Here is a 25,396-nt window from a genome sequence, read left to right as displayed (position 1 = left end):
TGGCTGATTTTTTTTTTTTTTGAGATTGAGTCTCGCTCTGTCACCCACGCTGGAGTACGGTGGCACCGTCTTGGCTCGCTGCAGCCTCTGCCTCCTGGGTTCAGTGATTCTTCTGCCTCAGCCACCTGAGTAGCTGGGATTGATTTTGCACCTAGCTAATTTTAAAAAACGTTTTGTAGAGATGGCTGTCTCGCTTTGTCACCCAGGCTGGTCTTGAGCTCCTGGTCTCAAGTGATCCTCCTGCCTCAGCCTCCTGGAGTGCTGGGATCCCAGGCTGAGCCACCGTGCCCTGCTGAGGGCTAGGTTCAGAGGGAAGCGCCATGTGCCTTGGCGGTAGAGGGGGCGCGGCTGGGAAGGGATGTCCAGGCAACAGGGTTGAGCTCAGCCGAGGTACAGACGGGAGAGCCTTGTCTGGAGGTGTGGTCAGGAGACTGTGGGCATCTCCTTTAGACTTGGAACCTTCCCTCAGCAAATGCTGTTTTAGTAGAGTTCTAGTTTCGTAGTAGAGAGGAGAGGTCATTCCTGGGTGGGGCCGTCCTGCAGCTGCACCAGGACTGGGGGTTGCTGCAGGCAGGTGAGAGCTGGGGGTGCCACTGCTGGAGAGGACCTTGCAGGTGGCCTGGGCTCACTATGCACCCTTCCGGATGAGCAGCCTGAGGCCGCAGAGACAGCCCGCAGGGGCTGGGGCCTGGGACCTTGGGGTGCCTGTGCAGTGGAGTGTGTGTGGGGGGGGTCTGTGCCGGGGGGAGGGTCTTGAACCTTGGGGTGGGAGTGAATGTGCGTGGGTCTGTGCTGGGGCGGGTCTCAGGCTGAGGAGAATTGTTGGCCTTGCCACATGCCTGTTTCCATATGTGATGTATTTTTCTTTCAATAGAAAATGGCAGGAAGCCAATCAGAAAATCCAGGAACTCCAGGCCAGCCAGGAAGCGAGAGCAGACCATGAGCAGCAGATTAAAGTGAGTCGCTCTGTGTCAGGGGCCTTGTGGACATCCCTGTGGTGGCCTTGACTCGCTGGCTCCCGTTGGCCTTTCTGCACTGGTGCCGAGCTCCGTGGGCCTCCTGTGAGGTTCGCTTCTGCCCTGTGTGCTGGGCACCAGCGATGCCGTGGTGAATGAGGCAGATGCTTCTGCTCTCAGGGAGCGTGTATTTCAGAGGAGGGAGACTGACCACAAACACAAAGAGGAAATGTCCATGTGTGTGACGACGTGTGAGAAGAAGATACAGGCATAGAGAGGTTGAGAAATCTGCCCACAGTTGCACAGCTGGAGCTGGGTCTGTCAGGGCGTCTGACTCAAGCTCAGGCTGTGCCATTTCCCTGTGGAGGATGGGCCAGGGAGATGCTGACTCCGGATCCCTCCCCTGCCTCCTGTTGCCTGGAGAGCAGCCTCCAGACCCTGTGCTCTGGGTGTGCCCCCTCAGCCACTATGCATCCTCACCTCCATGCTTCACACCAGCTCTTCCTGGCTGCAGAGCTGACTGGCACCCCCAACCTGGCCTCTGCCACGTCCTCTCCTGGTGGTGTTCCCTGGCCCCTCGCAGTCCTCAGCCCACCTCTCAGGATTTGCTGGCTGGGAGGCGATGGACTGTGTTAGTGTTTGTTGAATGACCGTCTGGTTTGGTTGTGGTTTCATGCTCTGCCTGTTGAGTGGCCGTCTGGTTTGGTTGTGGTTTCACGCTCTGCCTGTTGAGTGGCCATCTGGTTTGGTTGTGGTTTCACGCTCTGCCTGTTGAGTGGCCGTCTGGTTTGGTTGTGGTTTCACGCTCTGCCTGTTGAGTGGCCGTCTGGTTTGGTTGTGGCTTCACGCTCTGCCTGGTCAGTGACTTGCTGCTCACAGATGCCAGCTGTCTGTGTCCCAAGGGGCCTGGGTACCGTCGGCAGAAGCCTGTCCTCACTGACTGAAAGACTGAGCCGTTACACGTGCTACTGGAGCGTCAGAAGTGGGCTTGACGCGGGAGGAGTGGGGTGTTTTACCGTGGAGTGCCATCCTGGACCAGACTTGAGATAGACTTTTGCTCCTGGATTGCTCCCTGAGGCCAGGTGGTGAGCACAGCAGCTCTGTGGTGTGAGTGCCAGCTCCCAGTGAGTGGGGGGCTGGGAGGACGGTGCTGGGAAGAGCTGCCCTGGAGTGGATGCTGAGGCTCAGAATTGGAAGCAGCTTCGAGGCCTCTGGTGCAGCCTGGGAAGGCCTCCCACAGGGGAGTCCTGAGGCATGGAGGCTGCTGAGGACCTGGGACAGTTTAGCGGAGGAACTTCGTGACCTCAGTGACTTTAATTTTTAATGGATGGTATTTTCTAGAGCAGTTTTAGGTTCACAGCAAAATGAGCAGAAGGTAAAGCTCATTTGTACCCCCTGCTCCCCCCACCACCACACATAGTCTCCCCTGGTAGAGTGGAGCTTGTGTGATGGTGATGAACCTGCCCTGTGTATCCCCTGCTCCTCCCCCACACACAGCCTGCCCTGATAGAGTGGAGCTTGTGTGATGGTGATGAACCTGCCCTGTGTACCCCCTGCTCCTCCCCCACACACAACCTCCCCTGGTAGAGTGGAGCATGCATGACAGTGATGAACCTGCCCTGTGTACCCCCTGCTCCCCCCTTCATGCACACACAGCTTCCCTTGGTAGAGTGGAGCGTGCGTGACGGTGGCGAACCTACCCTGTGTACTGCCTGCTCCCCTCCACCCCAATGCACACACACACAGCCTCCCCAGTAGAGTGAAGCACGTGTGGCAGTGATGAACCTGCCTGGACACATCAGTGTCATGCAGAGTCCACGGGTCACGTGAGTGTCACTCTTGGAGTGGGACAGTGTATGGTTCGGGCAAATGTAAAATGTCCCAGATTTGCCGTTAGAGTGTCACAGAAAAGTTTTACTGCCTAAAAATCCTCTCTGCTCCCCCAGTCAATCCCTGCCTCTCTTCTTCTGAGCCCCTGACAACCCCCGCCTTTCCCAGAGCGTCCTGTGGTTGGATCCTGCAGTGCGTGTAGCCGTTGCACACCGGCTTCTTTCTCTTAGCCGTGTGTGTGTGATTTTCTCCAGGTCTCTTTGTGTGGCTCATTTTCCTCTTCTTCTCTGTCTCTGGCCTCCATCAGGATCTGGAGCAGAAGCTGTCCCTGCAAGAGCAGGATGCTGCGATTGTGAAGAACATGAAGTCAGAGCTGGTGCGGCTCCCTAGGCTGGAACGGGAGCTGAAGCAGCTGCGGGAGGAGAGCACGCACCTGCGGTGAGGGGTTGCGGGGGATGGGGCAGCCGCCTTGAGTGAGTCTGGGTTTGTGCGCATGGAGCCCACCGTGCAGACCCTGTAGGGACAGGGCTCCCGGGCTCTTGGGCTTATCTCTAGGGTGTGTGGCTATTTGAGTGACTCTTTGTGGCACTGCCAGGGAGATGAGAGAGACCAACGGGCTGCTCCAGGAAGAGCTGGAAGGGCTGCAGAGGAAGCTGGGGCGCCAGGAGAAGATGCAGGAGACGCTGGTTGGCTTGGAGCTGGAGAACGAGGTGAGGGCGTGCGTGGTGTGCGGTTCCTGTGGGTGTCCTCTGCCCTGCCTGGAGGAGCCTCGGTATTGTGGTCACACCCACAGCTGCTCACCTACAAGATGGAGGCTGCTGTGATGGGGTGGGAGGCAGAATCGTGGTCACCAGGGAGTTCCATGCCTCATCCCCAGAGCCTGTAAACACAGCACCTTCTGTGGCAGGGCGAATGAAGTCACTGGTCCGCTCGCCCACGGCGGGGACGGGCTCCTGGGCCATCCTGGGGGCTCAGAGTGACGTGAGAGGGACTTGGCAGCTCTTGCTGGGTGTGGAGATGGAGGAGGGGCCACAAGCCAGGGAATGTGGGCACCTCTGGAAGCTGGAAAGAGCAGGGAAGTGAACTCTTCACTGGAACCTGCAGAAGGAAAATAACCCTGCCGTCACCAGGATTCCAGCCTGGGGAGACCCATTTTGGATTTCTGAACTAAAGTACTGTAAAATACTACATTTGTACATTTGTGGGCTTTCTTTTTTTTTTTTTTTTTTGAGATGGAGTCTCGCTCTCTCCCCAGGCTGGAGTGCAGTGGCACGATCCTGGCACGCCGCAACCTCCGCCTCCCAGGTTCAAGTGATTCTCCTGCCTCAGCCTCCTGAGTAACTGGGATTACAGGCGTCTGCCACCACGCCTGGCTAATTTTTGTATTTTTAGTAGAGATAGGGTTTCACTGTGTTGGCTAGGATGGTCTTGATCTCTTGGAACTTGTGATCCACCTGCCTCAGCCTCCCAAAGTCCTGGGATTACAGGTGTGAGCCACCGCACCCGGCCGGGATTTTTAAATATTAAATTTTTTTTTGTAGAGACGGTATCTCCCTGTGTTGCCCAGGCTGGTCCTGAACTCCTGGGCTCAAGTGATCCTCCCGCCTTTGCCTCCTAAAGCGCTGAGATGACAGGCGTGAGCCTCTGTGCCGCACCAATTTGTGTTGTTTGAAGCCAGTTAGTTTGTGGTGATCTGTTTCGGTTGCAGCAGGGAACTGGTACAGAGGGTGAGTCAGAGTGCGTGTGACACTGTGAGCACCAGGGCTGGCGGGGGCCTGTGCTGGGGGTCTTCTGCCTCCACTGTGGCACTTGGTAGGAAGACGTCAGTGCTGGAAAGCATCCTGCAGTCATGTTGCAGGCAGAGGAGGAAACAGGTTCAGAGAAGCTCCCTCTCTTGCCTGGTGCACAGCAAGTTTGGGCCAGAATTTAGGCCTTCTGGCCCCTGCCCAGGTCCTCTGTCCTTTACGCCACTTCCCTGTGGCCACAGCTGTTCCCCTCTGTGCCTGGCACACCTGTGCCACCTTTCTCGGGTGGTTGTGTGGCCTGGCAGGAGAGCAGACTCCGTCTCTGCAGCTGCCCACCTGTCAGGCTGGCCACTTGCAGAGTCCGCTTTGGGTGGTGTGGCGTCTCTGTCCTCTTCAGAGCTGCGATACAGCCAGGGTCCTTTCGGGGCCTTGGCTCTGTGACCCACGGTGAGGCGGCTCCCTGCTAGCGGTGGTGTCCGGCAGGGACTCTTCTCTCAGGTGCTGGGTTCTATAGGACCTTAGCCTGAAAAGACAGCTCCCATGCAACATCCTTTTCTCTCTGGCCGCCGTGTAATTTATTGTTAGATGGTTGAAGAGTTGGGGCTCTCAAGCTACACTCCGCAGTTGGGTGCTTGCTGCTCCGTGTCCCTGGGCCGGCTCCTTCACCGCCCTGTCTGTCTCCCACTCTGTGCTGCTCCGTGTCCCTGGGCCGGCTCCTTCACTGCCCCGTCCGTCTCTCCATCTGCGCTGCTCCGTGTCCCTGGGCCGGCTCCTTCACCGCCCTGTCCGTCTCCCCATCTGCACAGGGAGGAGCGGTGCTGGTGCCTGCCTGGTCGGGACTGTGAGGCTCACATGAGTCTCTGTGAAGTGCTCAGAGCAGTGCTGGGCACGTAGTGAATGTTCTGTGGCGTTGGCTGTTGGGTAGTTACTAGTCAAGCGCGTGCCTGCGCGTAGGGGGCGCTCTGAGAATACCTGACTGACTTGCCGAGTGGAGCGTTGATCACAGCACGGTGCTTGGCGCTGGGTGGAGGTGAAGCGAGGCCAGAACAAAGGCAGAGTCCCTGCTCTCAGCTTGCTTCCATCCTGGGAGGGCCATGAGACTCACCTCTTTGGGGTGCTGCTCAGCATGGGACAGGTGTGTGACCCAGGGGCACACTGGCCTGTAGGCAGTGATGTCAGCCTCCCCCGTGCTCCAGGGCGGCTGCCCTCCTCTCCTGGGGCCTGTTGGTCCTGGTCTGCTGTTTGATGGGGGAAAGTTTGGCTCCAGGACTGAGTCTGTCTGCTCCAGGGCTTGGCTCCCTGAGGAGCCCCTGGAAGATGGGGGAGGGGTGAGTCCTCACGGCTCAAGCACCTGAGGCTGCTCCCTGGGGCACAGTCAACCCCAGGATCATTTCTGAGGCTGTCTGCCTTCTCCCTCCACAGCCACGCGTTGCATTTAGCTTGCTGGGGTTTGTACTTGAATTTACAGGGCCAGGAAGGAGTAAAGGAGGAAGCACCAGTGTGGCTTCTGCAGTTGCGGAATAATAACCCGGCCGCTTCTGAGCAGACTTGGAGCATGTAGCACTCAGCTCAGAGATGAGGGCAGGCTCTCCTGAGAGGTCAGGGACTTAGCGCTGTGGTCATTGTTGTCAGTCTTACGTGATAATCTTGTGGCAGGCAATGACGGGGTCCGTGCTTTTGTTGTCTTTTCAGAGGCTGCTGGCCAAGCTGCAAAGCTGGGAGAGACTGGACCAGACCACGGGCCTAAGCATCAGGTAGGGAGGGGCAGGTGCCTCCGGGGTCCTGCCTTCACTGAAGGGTCGCCGGGGAAGAGCAGAGCCTCTGGCTCCCTGGCGCTGTCTCCAGCCAGGCATCTCTGTGGCGGGTGAGGGGCGTTTGTCCCGGCTGCTCAGGTTTAATGAGGCCTTTCCCAGCAGGTGGGGCAGTGGAACCGAGCAACTCATCCTGCTGAAGCCTTAGTAACATCTTCATTGAGAAGCAGAATATCCACAGCAAACCAGTGGCAGGCATCTGATTGCCCTGCATTGTGGGCTTTGTGAAAAGACTCTTTTTGGTGTATACTGAGGAAGTAATTGCTTTTGGGGGAAATCATTCATATTAGGGAACTGTAACCAGTGGAGATGAACTGAGTTTTTAGAATTAAGAAAAACCCACTGTATTAGGCTGTTCTTGCATTGCTGTGAAGAAATACTGGAGACTGGGTAGTTATGAAGGGAAGAGGTGGAATAGGCTCACGCTTCTGCAGCTGTACAGGAAGCATGGTACTGGCATCTGCTTGGCTTCTGGTGAAGCCGCAGGGAGCTTTCAGTCATGGCGGAAGGTGAAGAGGGAACAGGCACGCCACGTGGCAAAAGCAGCAGTGAGAGAGTGTGCGAGAGAGAGCGAGTGAGCGCGAGTAGTGTTGGGAGGGAGGTGCCACACACTTCTAAATGACCCGATCTCATGAGAACTCCCTGTCATGAAGACAGACCCAAGCTGTGAGGGATCCGCCCACAATCCAAACGCTTCCCACCGGGCCCCACTTCCAGCACTGGGGATTACACTTCAACATGAGGTTTGGGCAGGAACACAGATCCAAACGGTTCTCGCCCACCATAGTGGAAGACGATTGTCTGGTGCTTGTAGCAGCCTCTTAAGCCAGTCTGTGCCAAGCTGAGTGCCAGCATGTGGGGGGAGGGATGTGGGGTGGAGCTGCCGGGGGACTACCCTGGGTGCTGGGGATAGCATTCTTAGGAGGGCAGGACCGTTCCCAGGTCTAGTCCCGTCTGTCCTGCTCCATCCATTCCAGGGCCCTGCGCTCATCTTTCTCCAGCAGCTGCTCAGTTGGCCCCTGCCCTTCAGCCGCTGGGTCCCTGCAGGTGACTGCCTCCTGGCAGCTCTGGTCTGGACCCCTCTGCGTGGTTGCCCTGTGTGCGCCAGGTCTCCAGGAGGTGCAGGAGCAGTGCTTTTGAAGGAGCCATCAGAGCCCGGGGCTTGGGGCCTGTGGTACTGGTGCCGAGTCAGCCTCTTGTGTTTGCTTATGAGATTTCAAGGCTTCCCGCTTGCCTGTCTTTTCTCATGCTCTTGGAGACTAAGCTGAGAATGAGACTCTCTGAAAGAGCTGTCTTTGACCACACCGTCCGACTGCTGGTCCTGGGCTCCACCACCTTCTCATCAGCATTACTGGCTTCAGTTCTCTGTCACCTGAAAGTGCCCCTTCGTTTTCTTTGAGCTTTGCTAAGTCAGAGCACGGCCGGGGCTGCTGTCTCCTCTTGAGCTCCCCCTGTAGAACACAGGCTTCTGTAGGGCCGGCCTCAGCGGGGCCTAAATGCTTTGTGCTTCTGTCTGTTCTCTGGGCTTATTAATTGCTTGGAAGGTGACCCTTCTGCTTCTAGGAATACTCTGGCCAGATGAAACCTTCGTGACTTCTTTCTTGTGAAGGGACATCAGAGGCCCCCACGTGCCTGATGGGCCTGGCCCTGTTGGAGGGTCAAGTGTGCAGTTTGCCCTGGAGCACTGGGTGTCAGTCAGGCACGTAGCCCTGGCGCAGCTGGCTGCTGTCTCTGGCTGGTTACAAAGTACTGCTACTCCTTTCGGCCCTGTTCCCGCATCTGAGCGCCCTGCCTGGGCGTGGCTTGTGTGAGGGCAAACTGGCCTGGGGGTGCTGCCTGGGTGTGGCCAGTGTGAGGGCAAGCTGGCCTGGGGGTGCTGCCTGCCTGTGTGTTCTGTGTTCACTCTGCCCTCCCTGGTGGCCAGGCCCTGGATGAGGGAGAGAAGGGGTTGGTCTGCAGGGCTGGTGGAGGTGGGCTGCCTGTGCCAACCACCAGCTTAAAAGTGGGCGGGAGGCAAGTGGCATGCATGTGTGGCGCCCTGCAGCTTTGATGAGGAAAACAGATAGTGCTTTGGAGGCTGAATTCAACCTGCCCCCCCACTCCTCACAACAGTAAAACCTGTGTCAAGTCACTGTGCTGCTCTGGGTCAGTGTTCCCTTTATTGAAAGGGAGACATGGAGCTCTTCTCCCCCACTGTGTGTGAAAATCTGACGTGATCGTGTGTTTGTGGAGGGCCCTGTGAGTTGGAGAGGGCTAGTGTAAGTGTCCTCTCTGAGCAGCCGGAGGCTGATGGCCAGGAAGGCGGATGGAGCTGTCCTCGCTGTGGGGGTCGACTCCTGGTCTCCTACATTGGCCTTGGCCGTGGGCCTGGTAGAGGGCAGGTTTCCTCATGTGCTGGGTTGCCTGCCATGCCTGGGCCCCTTCAGGGCTCCCGCCGCTCCCCGCGTGGTGCTCCACAGGGTGGTTGTCTGAGTGTGATTCTGCATCAGGGCCTGATCTCAGGTGACTCACAGTCGACATCAGTGGGGGTGCTGCTCATGTCGCAGTTCATGGGAATGCAGGCTGGCAGTCCTGAATACGGCTCATAGAATCACCGGGATGGTTTGGTAAATGTGTGCATTTCTGGCTGTGCACAGTGGCTCACACCTGTAATCCCAGTGGTTTGGGAGGCTGCAGCAGGGGGATTGCTCTAGCCTAGATGTTTGAGATCAGCCTGGGGAACGTAGTTGAGACCTTGTTTGTACAAAAAAAATAGAAAAAAAAATTAGCTGTGCTCAGTGGTGCGCACCTGTAGTCCCAGCTACTCAGGAGGCTGAGGTGGGAGGATCACCTGAGCCCAGGAGGTCAAGCTGCAGTGAGCTGTGATTGCACCACAGCACTCCAGTGATAGAGTGAGTCCCTGTCTCTAAAAAACAAAACAAAACCAAAAACCAACGTGTGTTTCTGGGTAAGCCCCGGATGCACTGGGCTTACTTTTCTGATGGTAGGGACCAAGTTTGGGCAGGTCTTAGGATTTCGGAAGCCCATGTCTGGCAACATTGAATGTGGTGATGAAATGGGCAACAGGGACACAGATGCGGTGAGAAGCTGGGGCCATGGGGCCACAGGTGCCACAGCTGCCGCTTGTGGTCCCCGTGGGAGGGCTGAGTGCACTTGCCGTTCGTGTGTGGAGACGTGTGCCTCTGTGGGCGAGCTCAGGGATCCCCCTCCTCTCAGCCATGGGGACCTGAGGTGACATCAGATGTCCTGGAAGCAGAGGGCTCTGTGGCTGGGAGTGCCCTGGGCCTGTGCCGGCTGGGCTGGCGTCTGCGTGCCTCCGGGCCCATGCTTTGTTGGGATTTGGGGCTTGCCGAGGCCCCGGCCCTGTGGGTGCAGAGGAGCTGCTGCCGCTAGGTGGTGCCCCTGCCTTGGTGATCCTTCCCGCAGCGGCTTCCCTTGGGTCTCTCTGGCCTGGTGGACCTGCTGTTGTCCCACCATGGGACTTGCTTGCTGACACTGGGGTTTTGGTTGATGGGGATGTGAGGGGCTTCTGGCCGCTGTTCCTGACTGCCTTCAGGGGGGTGCTTCTGGCTGACCCATGCCTGCCTTGTTTCTGACCAGTGTTTTGGGGCCCTCAGGCCCGTGGGCTGTGAGCTCCTGGCGTTGAGGCCAGACGTCCTCTGTGTGGGCCCTTCCCTAAGGACAGGGCGCTGATGTCCTGCAGTCCTCAGAGGGCTCTTCAGCCTCGCCCCGGGCTTGGATGAACCCTGGCTGAGTCCTAGGAGAGAGTGGCCTGGTCACCCTCTTCCCCATGTGGGGCTTCTTAGGTCTTAGGAGAGGAGGCTGGGCGAGTTGGCTGGGGTGAATCAGTGAAACCATGGGAAGACCCTGTGGCACGAGGTCCTTATGTGTCACACAGGCCTGGGCACATGTGACATGTGCAGCATACGGGGTCATGTGGGCTGGGGGCATATTAGTTTCTACGACTTTGAAGTCACAGGCAGGGAGGGACACAGTGTGTGTGGATGAGCCTGCATGAACACACGTGGGGAAGGGCAGGATGCCAGTGCTGGGAGTGTGGTGTGGACACCATTACCCTTAGGGTGTTGGGAGTTGGGCTGAGGGAGTTAACACCAGTGCGAGGCGTGTGTCTGGAGGCAGCGATGTGATCAGCTTGGTCTCCCAGGAGCATGATCTGTCTTGGGGAGTGATTTGTGGGTAAGGAAAGTGGATGCCAGCACACACCCTTTGAGGTATGTGTCAATCTAGGCAAGACTTCAGGGGCACAGGAGGAGGAGGAGGAGGAGGAGTAATAGAGAGAGGCCAGTGGGAAAGATGGTGTGAGGCTGGAGGCCATCTGGGAATGCAGGGTGCTTCTCTTTGGAAAATCACTTGTTTCAGTAGAATGAAAGGGAGTGCAGGCCATCTCCATAGGAGAGCAGCAGAATCATTTGTAACAATCCAAAACTTGTTTGTGATTGGAAATTCTCAGCAAGCTAGGAAGAGAAGAGAACTTCCTCAGCCAGGTAAAAGACACCTGCAGAAAACCACAGCTGATATAATACAAGGTGAGACTGACTGCATCCCTGACATGGACACCAGGCAAGGTGTCTGTTCCCATCACCCCTTTTTGCACTGTGCTGGAGATCTTCAACATTACAGTTAGGGAAGCAAAAAGAAAAGATGGACAGACTGGAAAGGAGGAAGTAAAACTGTCTGTACCTGGAGACATCATAATTATCTATAGAAATTCCCAGGGAATCAATGACAAGCCAGTAGGACTAAACCGTGAGGTTTACAGGGTCACAGGTTACAAGCACGATGTACCAAAATAGGTTACGTTTCTGCATACTAGCAGTGAGCCACTGGAAGTACATACCACACATGATGGCATCAAAGTCCATGAAATATTAGGGATGCATATAAGAAAATCTGCGTAAGATTTGTACACTGAGAAGCTTAAGACGCAACTGAGACATTAAAGATCACCCAAGGTAGAAAAATGGAGACATTGTAAGAGGAAAAACGAACTCTTTGCCCCTCTGCTCTCACACAGCCTCTGACACCAGATACTGGATGGTTTCCCCCACACCAAGCAGTTCTCCAGGGGACATCAGCTGGGTGTCCTGCAGCCTCATCTGCACACTCTCCACCTGGAGTTACATCAGCTCCCACCGGGTCAGGGCCCAGTCCCACACGTCTGTGCCCCCTTCAGATTCCGGGCGCAAGTAGTAGGCCGGCATCTGTGCTTCAGTTTGCTGTTTTCTTCCCTTCCCCTGTCACTGACATCAGTTGTACTTCGGACTGATAGGCTATTAAACGAGGCTTGTACTATCCATTCCTTGGGTTTCATTAATTTGCTAGTGTGGCTCACAGAACTCAGGAAGATGCTTTGTTACATTTAGTCATGTGTTATAAAGGATGTTACGAATAATACAGGTGAAGAGGTTGGTACAGTGAGGCACGGGAAGAGGCGTGGAGCTTCCGTGCCCTCTCTGGGCACACCCTCCAGGGGCCTCCGTGTGTGCAGTTCTGAACCCTGGCCTTATTTATGGGTTTTTATGGAGGCTTCATTACAGAGGCATGACTGATTATACCATTAGCTGTTGGGAATCAACTCACCCTTTGGCCCCTCTCCCCTCCGAGGTTGAGGGGTGGGACTCAGAGTCCCAACCCTCTCATCTCACCTTGGTGTTTCGGATGACCACCCTGTCTGAAGCTGCCTGGGGGCTGCCAACCAGCGGTCAGCTCATTAGTTCACAAGAGACTCTCTTCTCACCCCAGATAAAGAGCTGCATGTATGTCAGGGAACGGAAAGACCAAATATGTACTTCAGAGTATCATAAAGGTACTGTGTTCTTGTATTGGAAGATTCATCATTGTTAAGATGGCAGTTTGCTCAAATTGACCCAAATATTTCACATAATCCCAATCAAAGTCCCAGCAGAAAGTGATGAACCGATCTCTAAAATTTCTTTTTTCTTTTTTGATGTGGAGTCTTGCTCTGTTGCCCAGGCCAGAGTGCAATGGCATCATCTCGGCTCACAGCAACCTCTGCCTCCCGAGTATCTGGGATTACAGGCTCATGCCACCATGCCTGGCTACACCATGTTGGCCAGGCCGGTGTTGAACTCCTAACCTCAGGTGATCCACCTGCCTCGGCCTCCCAAAGTGCTGGGATTACAGGCATGAGCCACTGCGCCTGGTTGACAATTCTAAAATTTCTATGGGAATGTAAAGCACCTGTAAATTGTTATAGCAATAACAGTTTAGAAAAAGAACAAGTTATAGGGCTTACACTGGCCAATTTCAAGACACATTGTAAATTGCATAAATTGAGACAGTGTGGTATGAAGTGTAGACATCCGTAAATCAGTAGAACAGAGTAGAAAGTTCAGAAATGATTTAAGAATTCAGTGTTGATGGTTGTCAAAAGTGTCAAGGTAATTCAGTGGGAGAGAGAGTCTTTTCACCAAGAGTGGTAAACCAGTAGGCTGTTTGTGGCGAGGATGAGCCTGAACACCTGCCTCCTGCTGGACACAAGATTTAACTCAAATGATGCATAGACCTATGTGTTAAAGTCACAAAATCTGGAAGCTAGGGTGTGGCAAAGGGGTCTTAGGATACAGCGAGCATGAACCATACATGAAAAAAATTGATCAGTTAGACTTCATCAAAATCAAAAACTTCTCCTCTCAAAAGACACAAAGTGAAAAGACAGACCGTAGACTAGGAAAATATTTGCGAGATATTAACATGTATCTGACTAAAGACACGCTCCAGGATAGAGAAAGAACTCTTACAAATTACTAAGATTACCATAGCTTAAAAAATGGTCAAAAGACTTTTAACAGGTACTTTATTATTTATTTATTTATTTTTTTGGAGATGGAATCTTGTTCCGTTGCCCAGGCTGGAGTACAGTGGCACGATCTTGGCTCACTGCAACCTCCGCATCCCAGGTTCAAGCAATCCTCCAGCCTCAGCCTCCCAAGTAGCTGGGGTTCCAGGTGTGCACCACCACGCCTGGCTAATTTTTGTATTTTAGTAGAGACAGGTTTCATCCTGTTGGCAGGCTAGTCTTGAACTCCTGACCTCAGGTGATCTGCCTGCCTTGGCCTCCCAAAGCACTGGGATTACAGATGTGAGCCACTGCACCTGGCCTGCTTTTCACAGCTTTTCACAGATAACTTTACAAGAGAAGGTATACAAATGGTAAATAAGGACATGAAAAGATGGTCAACATTGTTAGTTATTAGGGAATGCAAATTAAGACTGTAATCGCCCAACAGGGTTATTCTTGCTGCCCAGAAAGGCAACATACAGAGAATGGCAGGTGTGGCAGCAGAGAAGGAGTTTAATGACTGCAGAGCCAGCCAAGGGAGGTGGACGGGAGATAACTCTCACATCTGTCTGCCTGAGGCGAGGGCTTGAGGGTGTTTAGGCGGGCAGGGGCCTAGTGCTGAGTGCTGATTGGTTGTGTTGGGGATGCAATCACAGGGGTATCAGGACTGTCTTCATGCAGCTGAGTCAGTTCTTGGGAGATGGGGTCACAGGTCCAGGTGGCATCTCTTGATCTGCTGAAATGCTAATCTGAAAAATATCTCAAAGACCGGTTTTTTAGGTTTCACAGCAGTGATGTCTGCAGGAGCCGTTAGGGAAGTTCCGAATCTTACCATGTCTGGTTACATGACTCCGGGCAGCAGGCACCGTAGAAGAGCAAGCTAAGTCAGCAGTGAAGGTCGTGGCTTAACCGGGCCTGTTTTTAGCAAAGTTCAGGCCCCTGTAGTAATGCCAGTCTTAGGAATGCGGCCTTAATCTCCAAACAAAGACGGAGTGTCAGTCTTCCTTGCCTTGAAGCTTAACTATAAACTAAATTCCTCTCATAGTTATCTTGGCCTCTGCATTAGAATAAGCAAAAAAAAAAAAAAAAAAAAAAAAGAAAAAGAATTGATCCTATGAAGTTAGAAGCAAGATGGAGTCAGTAATGTAGATTTCTCTCAGTACTTAAAATTCTGTAAAGGTGGTTTCAAGACCACAGTGAAATACCACTATGTACCCAACAGAATGGCTAAAATTAAGCAGACTGACCATCCTGACTGCTGGCAGAGATGCTGAGCAGCCAGGCCTGTCAAACATTGCCCCTGGGAGTAGGAAGTGGTGCGACCACTTTGGAAATGGTTTGGTAGCTTTGTACACACTTACGGTATGACCCGGCAGTTCCGTTTCTCGGTATTTAACCCAAGAGAAACCCAAGAGAAAATGCGACCTCACGAAGACTTGCACAGGAATGTTTGTAAGAGCCTTATTCTAACAGTCCGAGAGCAGGAACAACTCAGGTGCCTGTCAGCAGGCGAAGGGATGTGTGGACCGTGGCGTCTCCATGCAGTGTTAACGCGCGGCATCGGCTGTGCTTGGAAACATGAACGAATCTCTCTTGCTGACTGAAGGAAGCCATAGTTACTGAGTTTATACTTACTATACCATCCCATTTATTTGAACTTTTAAAAAAGGTAAAACTGAACAACAGTGACAAAAAGCAGGTCAGTGATCCCTGGAGTCTCGTGCTGGGATGTGTTTGGGGTCTTATGGGGTGCTACCTTTTGACGTGATGGAGGTGACAGCCGCACAGGTGTACATGCAGCAAAGCTCTTGACACTGCTGTTGTGAAACGGTTCACATGTGCAGATTATACCTCACTCAAGCTGGCCTGTCAACAGCAAGTGGTCCGCTCTTTGGATTAGCTGTGAGGGGAAGGAAAATTCCTTAGTGGCGACTTGGACTGAATTGGAGAGTGGCCTGGGGGTGCTATTTAAAGCCAGCCTTCATTTGAGGAGGGACCCATCCCCTGAGTTTATGGAAGGCCTAAGACAATGGCAGCCTGGACCTCCTGGGTCTTTGGCACATCACACGAGTGTTTTGAGGAGTGGCAGCATGTGGGGTCAGTTGTAGGCTGCAGAGGGTCAAGGAGTTTCACATTTGATTAAAATCAGAACAAGCTACGTGAATGCAAACGAATGGAATGAAAAGTGGAACGTGGTCTTCCTTTCCTTCCCTCCCTGGTGACCTCACTCAGGGCTGGGTGCTTCGTGTCACAGCTGCCTGGCCATTGTCACCTGTGTTCTCATTATTCCTGGGGGACTGTTCCAGAACAGAACTGACTGCCCCGGAGGCGGGCAGCAGGGCTTGCTGTGCTCAGCCCCAGTTCGTCTTTCTAGGCAATGCCTGATGAGTTTCTTGTGTGTTGTTCTGAAAGTGTGTGTGCATACAAGCTCTTTATGTACTCCCATCACCTTTTAAAATTGGGGCTCCTTCCACAGTTTTATTCTGCAACTGTTTTCACTCAGTTTTTGACAGTTTTTTGGCCCCAGCACAGGCTGGTCTGCTGAATTACTTTCAAGAGTGCAGACGGACTCAGACTCCAGCAGCCCCTGTTGATGAACACTTAGGGTGTTTCCAGCATTTTCCCCCAATTAGCCATGCTATGCTGGTTGGGTAAATTCTTAAAAGCAGAATTTTTAGTTTAAAAGAGATGTGCATTTGAGACTCATAGCTGGTGCCACACCGCCCTCCCGGGAAGCATGACTGCTGTGCGCGCCCGTCACGGCGTGTGACTGTCGTCACCTAATTGGGGCGGTGTGCTTTCAACGTTTCTAGAGAGATCCACCTCGAAGTCACAGTACAGTGAGGAGAGCAGGCATCTTCAAAGGCTTGGCGTTTCAGAAATGTCATTTAGTAGCTCCCACTGAGGGGGACCCTATGAAATAGGAAGGGAGTGGGTGTCAAGTCCTGCAGCCGAGCCCCTACTTTAGGGAGGAAATCATTTGCTCGTGGCCGAGATGCCGCTGTTTTTGGCTCCTTGCCCGTCCCCGTTGTGCCTGAATGTGGCCTTGTTTCCCATCCCGCTGGGTGGGCATTGTACCTGTCAGCAGGGGCAGGAGGGGGCTGAGGAGGGGCTGCAGAGGAGGCTGTACTGGGGAGGTGGAAGGCGGGCATTGCCAGCTCAGAGGCCTGGCAGCTTTGCCCACCTGGAACTGCTGACCCATCCACTGGAGTCAAAGCTGGGCACCTGTCAGTGCTGACCTGGACATTTTCCCAAAAACATTTGTAGACTGGCCAGGTGACAAGTCTCAGGGCCCAGCTTCCCTGATGTGTGAGGCCAATTAGGAGGACAGTGAGGGGATGCATGATTTTCCTCCAAGGAAGGGTCTAATTGACCAGCTGGGACACTTTTATTATCCTAGTTACCGTGCGCGTGATTTGTAATTACCTGACTGTTGCGTTGATCAATACCAGACGCCCTGGTAGTGCTTGGGAAGGTGGGCGACTGTCAGGTATGTTGGTCCATTTTAATTGGTGCCGATTTGATTTTCTTTGGGGCATGGGAGGAGGAGGGGGAGAAGCGTTTGGCCTTCTGGGTGCTTGTGTGAGCGCAGGCCTTTCTTCTGGGCCTGCATGCCGGCTGCCTCGGGGTCTGGGCCGCGTTACCCCTTTTGATTTGTTCATTTGTTCACTCATTCGTTCACCATGAGCTGCTCTCGTGGAACCCATGATCTGGAGGGAGAAGGACCCCCCAGGCCTGTGTGTCCGGCGTGCAGGTCCCAGGCCCCTGGAGCTGGAGAGTGGCGAGCGTGCTTCCCTCCAGAGGTGCAGGCCAGGGTGGGGCATGGCCCAGGTTCCCAGCTCCATCCTCGTCCGGAGGTGCAGGCCGAGGCGGGGCATGAGCCGGGTTCCCAGCTGCATCTGAGCACGGTGCCTGCCATCTCTCCTCCTCTCAGCCCCAGCTCCTCCTGTGGCTGAGTCCTGGCCGCTTTCTGCCTTGGGGTTGTGTTGGTTTTCCGTCAACTCCTCCTCTTAATCCTGAGGTTTGTGAGTTAAGAGTCGGGGTGTCCCTTTAGCGCCTCTGTGCCGGGCGTGCAGTAGGCGCGTGCTGAGCCTTTGAAGAGTGGAGGACTGAGCGAGGGAGTCCCTGTGCCTTGCAGTTGGTGGTGATGTATGGGCTGAGCCTCCAGCGCTCTTGGCTGCTGTGACAGGGTCCCCCTGGGGTTACTCGAGCTGCACTATCCCAGCAAGACCCCCAAAGCAAGGCCAGCAAAGAGCTTCCTGACAGCTGCCTCACTTTGGAGACGGCCCTGGCTGGGGTGCAGCCTGTGTGCCTCTCCGTCCCCTTGTAAAGCTTCAGATGGGTGTTCCCAGCAGCGCCAACAGGCTCACGCTGCCCTGTTGGACTTCATTCCGGGTTGGGTCAGGCAGGCTGGAGACTGTCAGAGTCTGGGGGCGGTGCTGTGGGTGTTGGAACCCCATAGGGAGAAGCGAGAGAAGTGCTTCCCAGAAGAGACCGCGGGGCTCCACCCCGGCATGTGCCTGGCTGCACAGACAGCTGAGTGCTCCGCTGCGCGTCTGGGTGGAAACGCTCTGGGTCTCCCTTGGTCTCGGAGCACTTTTTGGGGCTTTTCTCCAAGCTTTGTAGATATGGCTCTTTTACTTCTAGACCTCTTTTTAAATTGATTTTAAAAAGTCTTAAGGCCACATAGTGACAGGCTTTAGACAAGTCTGGCTACTGTAGGTTCCAGGATTTATTTTAGAGGAGGCAGTGGCATCCCCGGTGGTATCTAGGCTGGTTTTTACTCATGGGTGCTTACTGGGGTCCTGTTATGTGCTGGCCCCTCCTTGTGGGCTAAGGGCTCCCAAGGTGTCCAGGTCCCTACTTTTACAGGTAGATTTGGGGGTGCCCTGGCCTGGAATGGAGGAAGGGTCTGGGCAGCTTTGTGACAGGGCTGGTAGGAGGGGGATTTTGACAGGCGGCTTGAAGCCAGCGCCAGCCAAGGGCCAGAGGCAGAGAAGCTGAAGGCCTCCCCTGGGCAGCCCACCACTGCCTGCCCTTCTCTCCGAGGACTTCCCAACAGTGCCATGGCCTTTGGAGGGCTGGGGTCTCAGGCAGGCTACGGGCAGCTCCCCAGCTCCCTACCCGACACTCTTCAACGTCAGCTTTGAGGCTGTGAGGTGTGACCTCTACAGGATCACCTGTGGTCACTCCCTGCGGCCAGCTGTAGCTGTCATTTGTGTCAGGAGCTGCTGGTCTTGCCTGCACCACCCACCTTCCCACCCTTCACCCACCCTGCATGGCCTGGGTTCTTGGGAGGAACAGGAGATCCTGAGCTGTTGAATTCCTGGAACCCGTGGTCAGGCGGCATCCGTATCCCCCTTCTCCCAGCCCCTGCACGCTTCTCACTGGTGTGGCCTCCTGGAAACAGGTGCCCTGATTTTGCTGGACAGGCAGAAGGGGAGGCTGGGCCAAGGAGTGGACCAGCCTTTTCACACTCAGTGGCTGCGGGGGGCCCGTGTGCATGAAGCAGGTGGTCCTCGCCGTAGTGCCGTTTGTGCAGAGCCGTGTTGGGGAGAGCGGGCTTGTGTTAACAGAAGTGCTGTGAGATGATCACTTCATCACGAGCCAGTCAGCACCAGCCTATGGGGCGGCTGATGTGGGCTCAGAGATCTGACTTTCCTGGCTTTTGTTTAATGATGTTTCCACTGTTACCCAGGTGCAGAGCTCTGACCTCCCATGGTCAGAAGTACCGTGTGCGTGTCTCATCTGGGCAGCATGCAGAGACCTTTGCCGGCAGCTGTGCGTGGACCCTGGGACTCTGTTACATGGCCAGGTGCTGAGGGGCAGGGGTCCAAGCCAGGCCAGCAAGCCTTCCTTAGACCCCCTGTGTGCAGGCCTGGTGCCCGGTGTCGGGGACCCAGTGGAGAATAAGATCAGGCCGTTGCCATGAGACTTTAGTCTGGTGGGGAGTCCTGAGAAGGACATGGATGAGGTGGGGAAGATGTTCCAGGTGAATGCAGGTGTCCACCCCGCATTCCAGGGTGTCAGGTGGCCCGGGGCGGGTGTGGAGTGGTTGGGTGGGCGCCCCATGTGCTATGTTAGTGTAGATTGGTGCACACCTGGCCGGCAGGCCTTGCTCCCGCTCTTTGGCCTTCACCCGTCGAGGGTGCGCCCTGGGAGGGGGTGGACTATGGTGGGCATGCGTGGGAAGAGCTCTGAGATCCTTGGCCTCATGGAGAGTGTTGGGCAGTTACCCGTCCCCTGCCCTTGGGCCTTTGTGAGTGTGGCTTCCTGGAACTCTGGGGGATTTGTCACCAGTGACTGCAAGGGGGCTTTCCTGTCCCTTTTATTCAAGCTCTACTGTCTGCCCTAAGCTGGGGACTGGTCCAGCTGACCTGGACAGTACGGCACGTGGGCCCTGCTGGCCAGCGTGGTGTTGGGAAGCACTTGGGTGGGTGGTAGGTTGGGTTGTGGCCTTACCGCAGAGCCTGGGCTGCAGCTGAGAAAGCCGTCTCCTAGGACCAGGACTCTGGGTTTGGGAGGCTGGCGGTCTTGGCCCAGCAGTTCAGCGGCTGCCCGGTGTGTCTGCCTGGCCTGGCCCCCGTCTGGGAGGCACTCCTGCCCTTGCCCAGGCGGGGCACTGCGGGGGCGAGGATGAGGAGAGGGAGACTGCTGATTCCGGAATCGAAATTCCGGGGGCATCCGTGTAGCAGAGTGATTCTAAGATGATTAAGAAAACCATCGATGATTTAAAGAAAGTGTTCACTGCAGTCCTTATTGAGTGGTTTACCACGTGCGGGGCGTGTGGGGGTGGCGCACCGGGCTGCAGACACCCTTCATGACGGCAGGCAGGGGACCTCCTAGGGGTCTTGGCTGTGACAAGTGAGGTGTGAGGGCTAGAGAGGTGAACATGTGGAATCTGTGACCCAGAAGTAACACACTCCTTTCTTGGAAAGCAGTTAGGTATTCTGTTCCTTAGTCCATATGCCATCATTTAAAACGGCCAAAACCAGAGGCCTAGAGAATGTACCTGGAAGACGCAGTGAGACCATTTCTGATCATTGTGGCCTTTCCGAGGCTCAGTCTCCTCGCTTTGGAAAGGCCATTTTGGCAGAGGTCTGCTGTGAGGCATCTCCCTGCAGGTGGAACTGGGGCTGTGCGTCTTTCTCAGGCTGGCATCACACAGGCCCCAGTGTACTCTGGCAAGGCTGGGAGGACTGTGACGGGGGACCCGCTGCCTGCCCTCAGCCTGTCGGGCCCCACAGCGCGTCTCTGTGTGGACTGGTTGCCGGCTTCCTGTGGCCTGTGTGTCCTCTGGGTGGCTGGAGCTTTAGAACCCTGTTCGGTAGCTCGGAGCTCATGAGCCCAAAGGGCAGGGGCCTGGTTCCTCACCCATCCTTGCCCAGCCTGATGGCCCGTGCTTGTGGACTGTACGTGGGCACCTGCTTTAACCCCTGCAGGAGTAGGGGCCACCAGGAGCATGTGGCTCTGGGCCTCCCTGGTAGAGTCACTCACTGGCAGGAGAACTGAGTGGGACCCACCAGGCAGTGTCTGTCTCATGGACGCCCATGGACGTGCAGCCTGGAGAGGGGGCCTGAAGTGTGTGTTCCACGTTCTTGACCCCCAGGAAGCACTGGCCTCTGTTGAAAGCCTCCTGCCGCAGAGCGCTATTGCTCTCCCGGGTGGACGGCCATGTGGGCTCCTTGCTCTAACGATGCCAGTGCTCCTGGTGCTGTGTGTGACTGGCTCCCCTTTGTCTCAGCCCTGGGCTTAGAGCAGGCCAGGTGCTCAGGCAGTGCTTTTGTTGCTTGAAGGGGGGTGTGTACCTGGCTGCAACCTGTGGAGAGTGTGAATGGCTGGCAGAAGCCAAGATGGGCTCTTGGGAGATGAGAGCAGGCGGCCGGCCTGGAAGCTTCCGTGGGGCTGGTCAGCTCCTGCTACCTCTTCCTGGCACAGATCCATGCTGGGCTGGGTGCCATGGCTCACACCTGTAATCCCAGCACTTTGGGAGCCTGAGGTGGGAGGATCGCTTGAGCCTGGGAGTTCAAGACCAGCTTGGGCAACACTGTGAGACCCTATCTCTATTTTAAAAAATAAAAATATAAAGATGGGATCATGGCGCAGGGGCAGCGCAAGTTCCAGGCGCACGAGCCCGCAAACAGCAAGACGGCAGCGGCGGCCTCTGAAAAGAATTGGGGCCCGAGAAAAGGCGGTCGTATTATCGCTCCCAAGAAGGCGTGTGGCATGCAGCAGCAAAAGCTCAAGAACCTAGAAGTTGGGATCCAGAAGAAGATCGAACATGACGTGGTGATGAAAGCCAGCAGCAGCCTGCCCAAGAAGCTGGCACTGCTGAAGGCCCCTGGCACTGCTGAAGAATGGGGCGGCTGCCGCCACCTCCTCCAAGACACCTTCCTGAGGATGCTGGCCCCAGCGCAGGCCAATACCCCACCCCCTACCTCCATATGGGATCTTACCCACAGGCTGCACTGTCAGGAAGAGGACCCTGTCCCCCAGCACTGGGCTTCACCTAGAACTTGAGTGGGGGCCAAGGGTACTGAGAACCCAGCAATGACCAGGAAGATACAGTCACCAACTTCATCTGTCCCCATGCCCCTTCCCAGGTCCTGCCTCCACGGGTTTAACCCTGAATAATAAACCTGGCTTTGTCCTCCAAAAAAAAAAAAATATATATATATATATATACACACACACACACACACATACACATATATATATGAAGATAACTGTCCCCCTGACCCCTAAAAAACAAAACAAAACCCAAACTCATGGTGGACCTCAGGATGGGCGGGGGCACTCGTGGGGCAGAGCTGGGTGTGGCTGCCCCATCCTGGGCCTGTTTCCAGGCGGGCTCCTAGAGCAGGGGCTGATGGGCCCTGTGGGTGTGGGGAGATGGGGTCCGTCACAGGCTGGGGCCTGGGACCTGGGGGCTGGGGCCTGGGGGCTGGGACCGGTCTTGGTTCTCAGGCAGGGAGGGGTTGTGAACTCTGTTTTGGGAATGTGTGTTTGAAGTGTCAGTGATGTAGCCAGAAGGAGGTGTCAGACAGCAGCCCATGTCAGGCTGGTGTGGCTCCTAGAGGAGCCCTAGGGCTGGCCTGCCCAGTGAGGGGCTGGGATGAGCCGGCCTAGGGGAGTGGCAGAGCTGGAGGAGCAGATAGCTGGCCCGAGTCTGGAGGGATTTTGGCATTTGTGGGTAGCTTTGAGCCTGAGGGCCAGTGCCCCACTGGGTCAGAGAGCTCTGCAGCCCACCAGTCCTGGTCGTGCCCGTGTCCAAGCTTGGGCCCCCGTGTGCAGGAAGAACGTGGCCGTGCAGTGCACGTCGTGTGTACCAGGCGTCGGCGGCGTGATGCTTGGGTCGGAGCTGGAGATAAGAGGAGGAGTGAGGAGAGGCTAGAAGCCCCCAGAGCAGTGGGGTTTCTTCCTCTTCTTCACTGGTGAGCGCTTCTTGAGCACTTAGGTGTGCAGGCCTGGTGCTGGGTACTGGGGATACAGCTGTAAGTCAGGGGCTGTTTTCCAGTCCTCTCAGATCTAGCTGGGCATATGTCTGGTGGGTCAAGCGTGGCTCCTGAAGAGATGACACTTGAGAGACTGGCAGCATGTTCCAGGCAGGGCGGGTGCTGGCAGCACGTGGGTTGGCCAGAGGCTGCGTGTTCGGGCAGGTTGTGTGGCTCCAGCTGGTTGTAACCACATTTTCTCCTGGGGTGTGGCAGAAGCCGGACAGGTTGGCAGGGATCTGTCCTGAGGGTAGTTTAGACCACATCCTGCAGGTCACAGGAGCTGCAGAAGGTCTTCGTCAGGGAGGAATACATCTGCCATTGTGAAAGGGTCTCTTTCCTTGCTGAATTCACAGGATGAGGACCTGGCACCTAGGCAGGACCCTGCTGGTGGAAGTCCCTGGGGCTGTCTGAACCGCTGCAGGTTTCAGCAGTCCCAGAGTCGGGGAGGGCAGGTGGTGTTTCCTTTTGTCAGCTGAGAGCCTCATGGGGTAGGAGCCGTGGAGTCAGTCGCATTGCAGTGAGAGTTAGAGTTGAGCTGCGCTGTTCCCGTGAGCAGGGAACCCTGGCCGGAGGCCTTCTGACTTCTGAAGATGGTTTGTGTTGAAGGCCAGACTCTTTCCCTGTTTTTCTGTTTCCCCTTCAGGTGAATGCCTGTTCCTTTGTGAGCACAGTGTCTGTGGGTAGCACTGTGGTTTTGGAGTTCCTTTGTGACCACGGTGTCCGTGGGTGGTACTGTGGTTTCGGAGATGCTCGTTTGTTTGTTCATTTGAACATTTATTTGGAGACCTGCCGTTTGCCAGGCTTTGGGCTGGCTCTGGCGATGCCGTGACGAACACAGCACAGTCTGCCCACGTAGTGCACACACACAGACAGCTTTAAACAATGAAAACAACAGGGGGGCCTCCTCAGGTGCGATCAGTTGGAAGATGCCCAGGAGCATTTTGCAGGAGTATCTTAGTTGGAGACAGCCTTGTTGGATATGAATGACGCTGGTGGGAATGAAGGCCAGACGTTTTTCCTGGTTTGGAAACAGGTGGCTTACAAGAGCCTCTAGAGTTTATTTGTTTAAAGACAGACCCTGTTCTCAAGAGGGTCTTCACTTTGCTGGCAGGATGGCAGTGCTGACGGTGGTGGTTGGCTCTAGAGAGCTGCTGTGTAGTTGACAAAGCCCGTTGATAATCAGTGCCTCATTTGTTCTTCCTCACTATCCTGTGGACTAAGCTGGGTTCTGGGAGGAGCTGACTGGCCCAAGGGCATCCAGTGAATTTGTGGCCCTGTTGCTGGAATGCTTGGCTGATTCTGGAGCATGGTGGGCTGTGCCCTCAATAACCTCCATCTATCTGGCTGGCCACATGGTGCCATGCAGCTGGATCCTGCATTTTTGTGAGCTGATCAGCCCGATGCTGGCACTGAAAGGATTCTGTTGGGAGCTGCCATCCATTTAGCCTGAGCAGAACTCAGCACATGTGCGGGCATGAAGCCCATCAGCTGACAGCTTCTCTTTCAGACCTGATGGCTCCCAGCCGAACTCTGGCAAGAAGGGCTTACCAGCCTGCAGGACGGCTGACCTGCCTGCCTTTGCTGGGAGCCAAGCACCTCCTGGCAGGTTCTGGGATTTGGTTTTCAGTGGGAGGAGGCTCTCTGCAAGGTAGAGTAAGAGCAGTAATTACTTGGGAGAGGAAGCATTTAACTTCTGAGGCTGCAACACAATACTATCTCGTTCGCGGAGGCGGCTGAGTTAGAAGATTAGCAATTAATTTTTTATAAGGTGCAAACTACTCTTCAGTTTCATGGAACCAAACAGTCCTCCCACAGCAAGGGAGGGGCAGGCTTCCACCCCATGTAATTTTTCAGAGCACTATTGTTTGTCTGCTTTTGAGCTGATAGGAATTATTTACAAGTCTGTGTGGAAGACATTTTGACACACAATTCTTGGTATTCCCATTTGCTCTTTCTAGTTTTTACTTTTTCTGTATTGCTAGCGTTTACTGCAGTTAGGTCTCAGGAGTATTTTGCCTTTTATTAGGGTTGCAGTTACAAAATGCAGGTATCAACTAGGTTCCTTTAAATCACAGTTCACTTTTTATTGACTTGGATGAGAAAAGTAGATGTTTTTCGTAGACTGAGTTGAAAAGAGTGTCATTGGTAGCATTACAAGCATTTCTTTTAGCTTCTGTGTTTTTATTGTTTACTAGAGCTTAGCTGGAGTGTCGTAGATAACCCAGTAGGGGTCACTGCTAAGTTATCTGTAAGTTTTCTAAGCTTGAGCTTTAGATTGAAATACTTTTTTTTTTTTTTTTTTTTTTTTTGAGACAGAGTCTTGCTGTGTGGCCCAGGCTGGAGTGCAGTGGTGCAATCTTTGCTTGCTGCAACCTCAGCTTGCTGCAACCTCTGCCTCCCAGGTTCAAGCGATTCTCCTGCCTCAGCCTCCTGAGTAGCTGGGACTACAGGCGCCCACCACCACACCTGGCTAATTTTTGTATTATTATATTTGTTTTTTTAGTAGAGGTGGGGTTTCGGGATGTTGGCCAGGATGGTCTTGAGCTCCTAACCTCAGGTGCTCTGCCTTCCTTGGCCTCCCAAAGTGCTGGGATTATCGGCGTGAGCCACTGCACCCAGCCCAAAGACTTTTAATAATAGAAAATGTACTTTCGGCCGGGCGCGGTGGCTCAAGCCTGTAATCCCAGCACTTTGGGAGGCCGAGACGGGCGATCACGAGGTCAGGAGATCGAGA

General features: G+C 54.7%; 1 protein-coding gene and 1 pseudogene across 6 annotated transcripts in view; both read left to right on the top strand.

The window, feature by feature from the left end:
• MAD1L1 (mitotic arrest deficient 1 like 1) overlaps positions 1 to 25,396 on the top strand; it is a 412,602-nt gene that overhangs the window by 12,922 nt on the left and 374,284 nt on the right. For all 6 annotated transcript variants that reach the window (XM_030932978.1, XM_010366657.2, XM_030932977.1 and 3 more), the window contains exons 7-10: positions 875 to 956; positions 3,094 to 3,224; positions 3,382 to 3,496; positions 6,224 to 6,285. In XM_030932978.1, coding sequence (XP_030788838.1) covers positions 875 to 956; positions 3,094 to 3,224; positions 3,382 to 3,496; positions 6,224 to 6,285 — 390 coding nt within the window. The remainder of the gene's footprint in view (positions 1 to 874; positions 957 to 3,093; positions 3,225 to 3,381; positions 3,497 to 6,223; positions 6,286 to 25,396) is intronic.
• Positions 21,263 to 21,815, top strand: LOC104664954 (annotated as a pseudogene).

This window comes from Rhinopithecus roxellana, chromosome 6, assembly GCF_007565055.1.
Source record: "Rhinopithecus roxellana isolate Shanxi Qingling chromosome 6, ASM756505v1, whole genome shotgun sequence".
Lineage (NCBI taxonomy): Eukaryota > Metazoa > Chordata > Mammalia > Primates > Cercopithecidae > Rhinopithecus > Rhinopithecus roxellana.
Note: the sequence above shows the minus strand (reverse complement) of the source record. Positions and strands in the feature narration are given on the sequence as shown.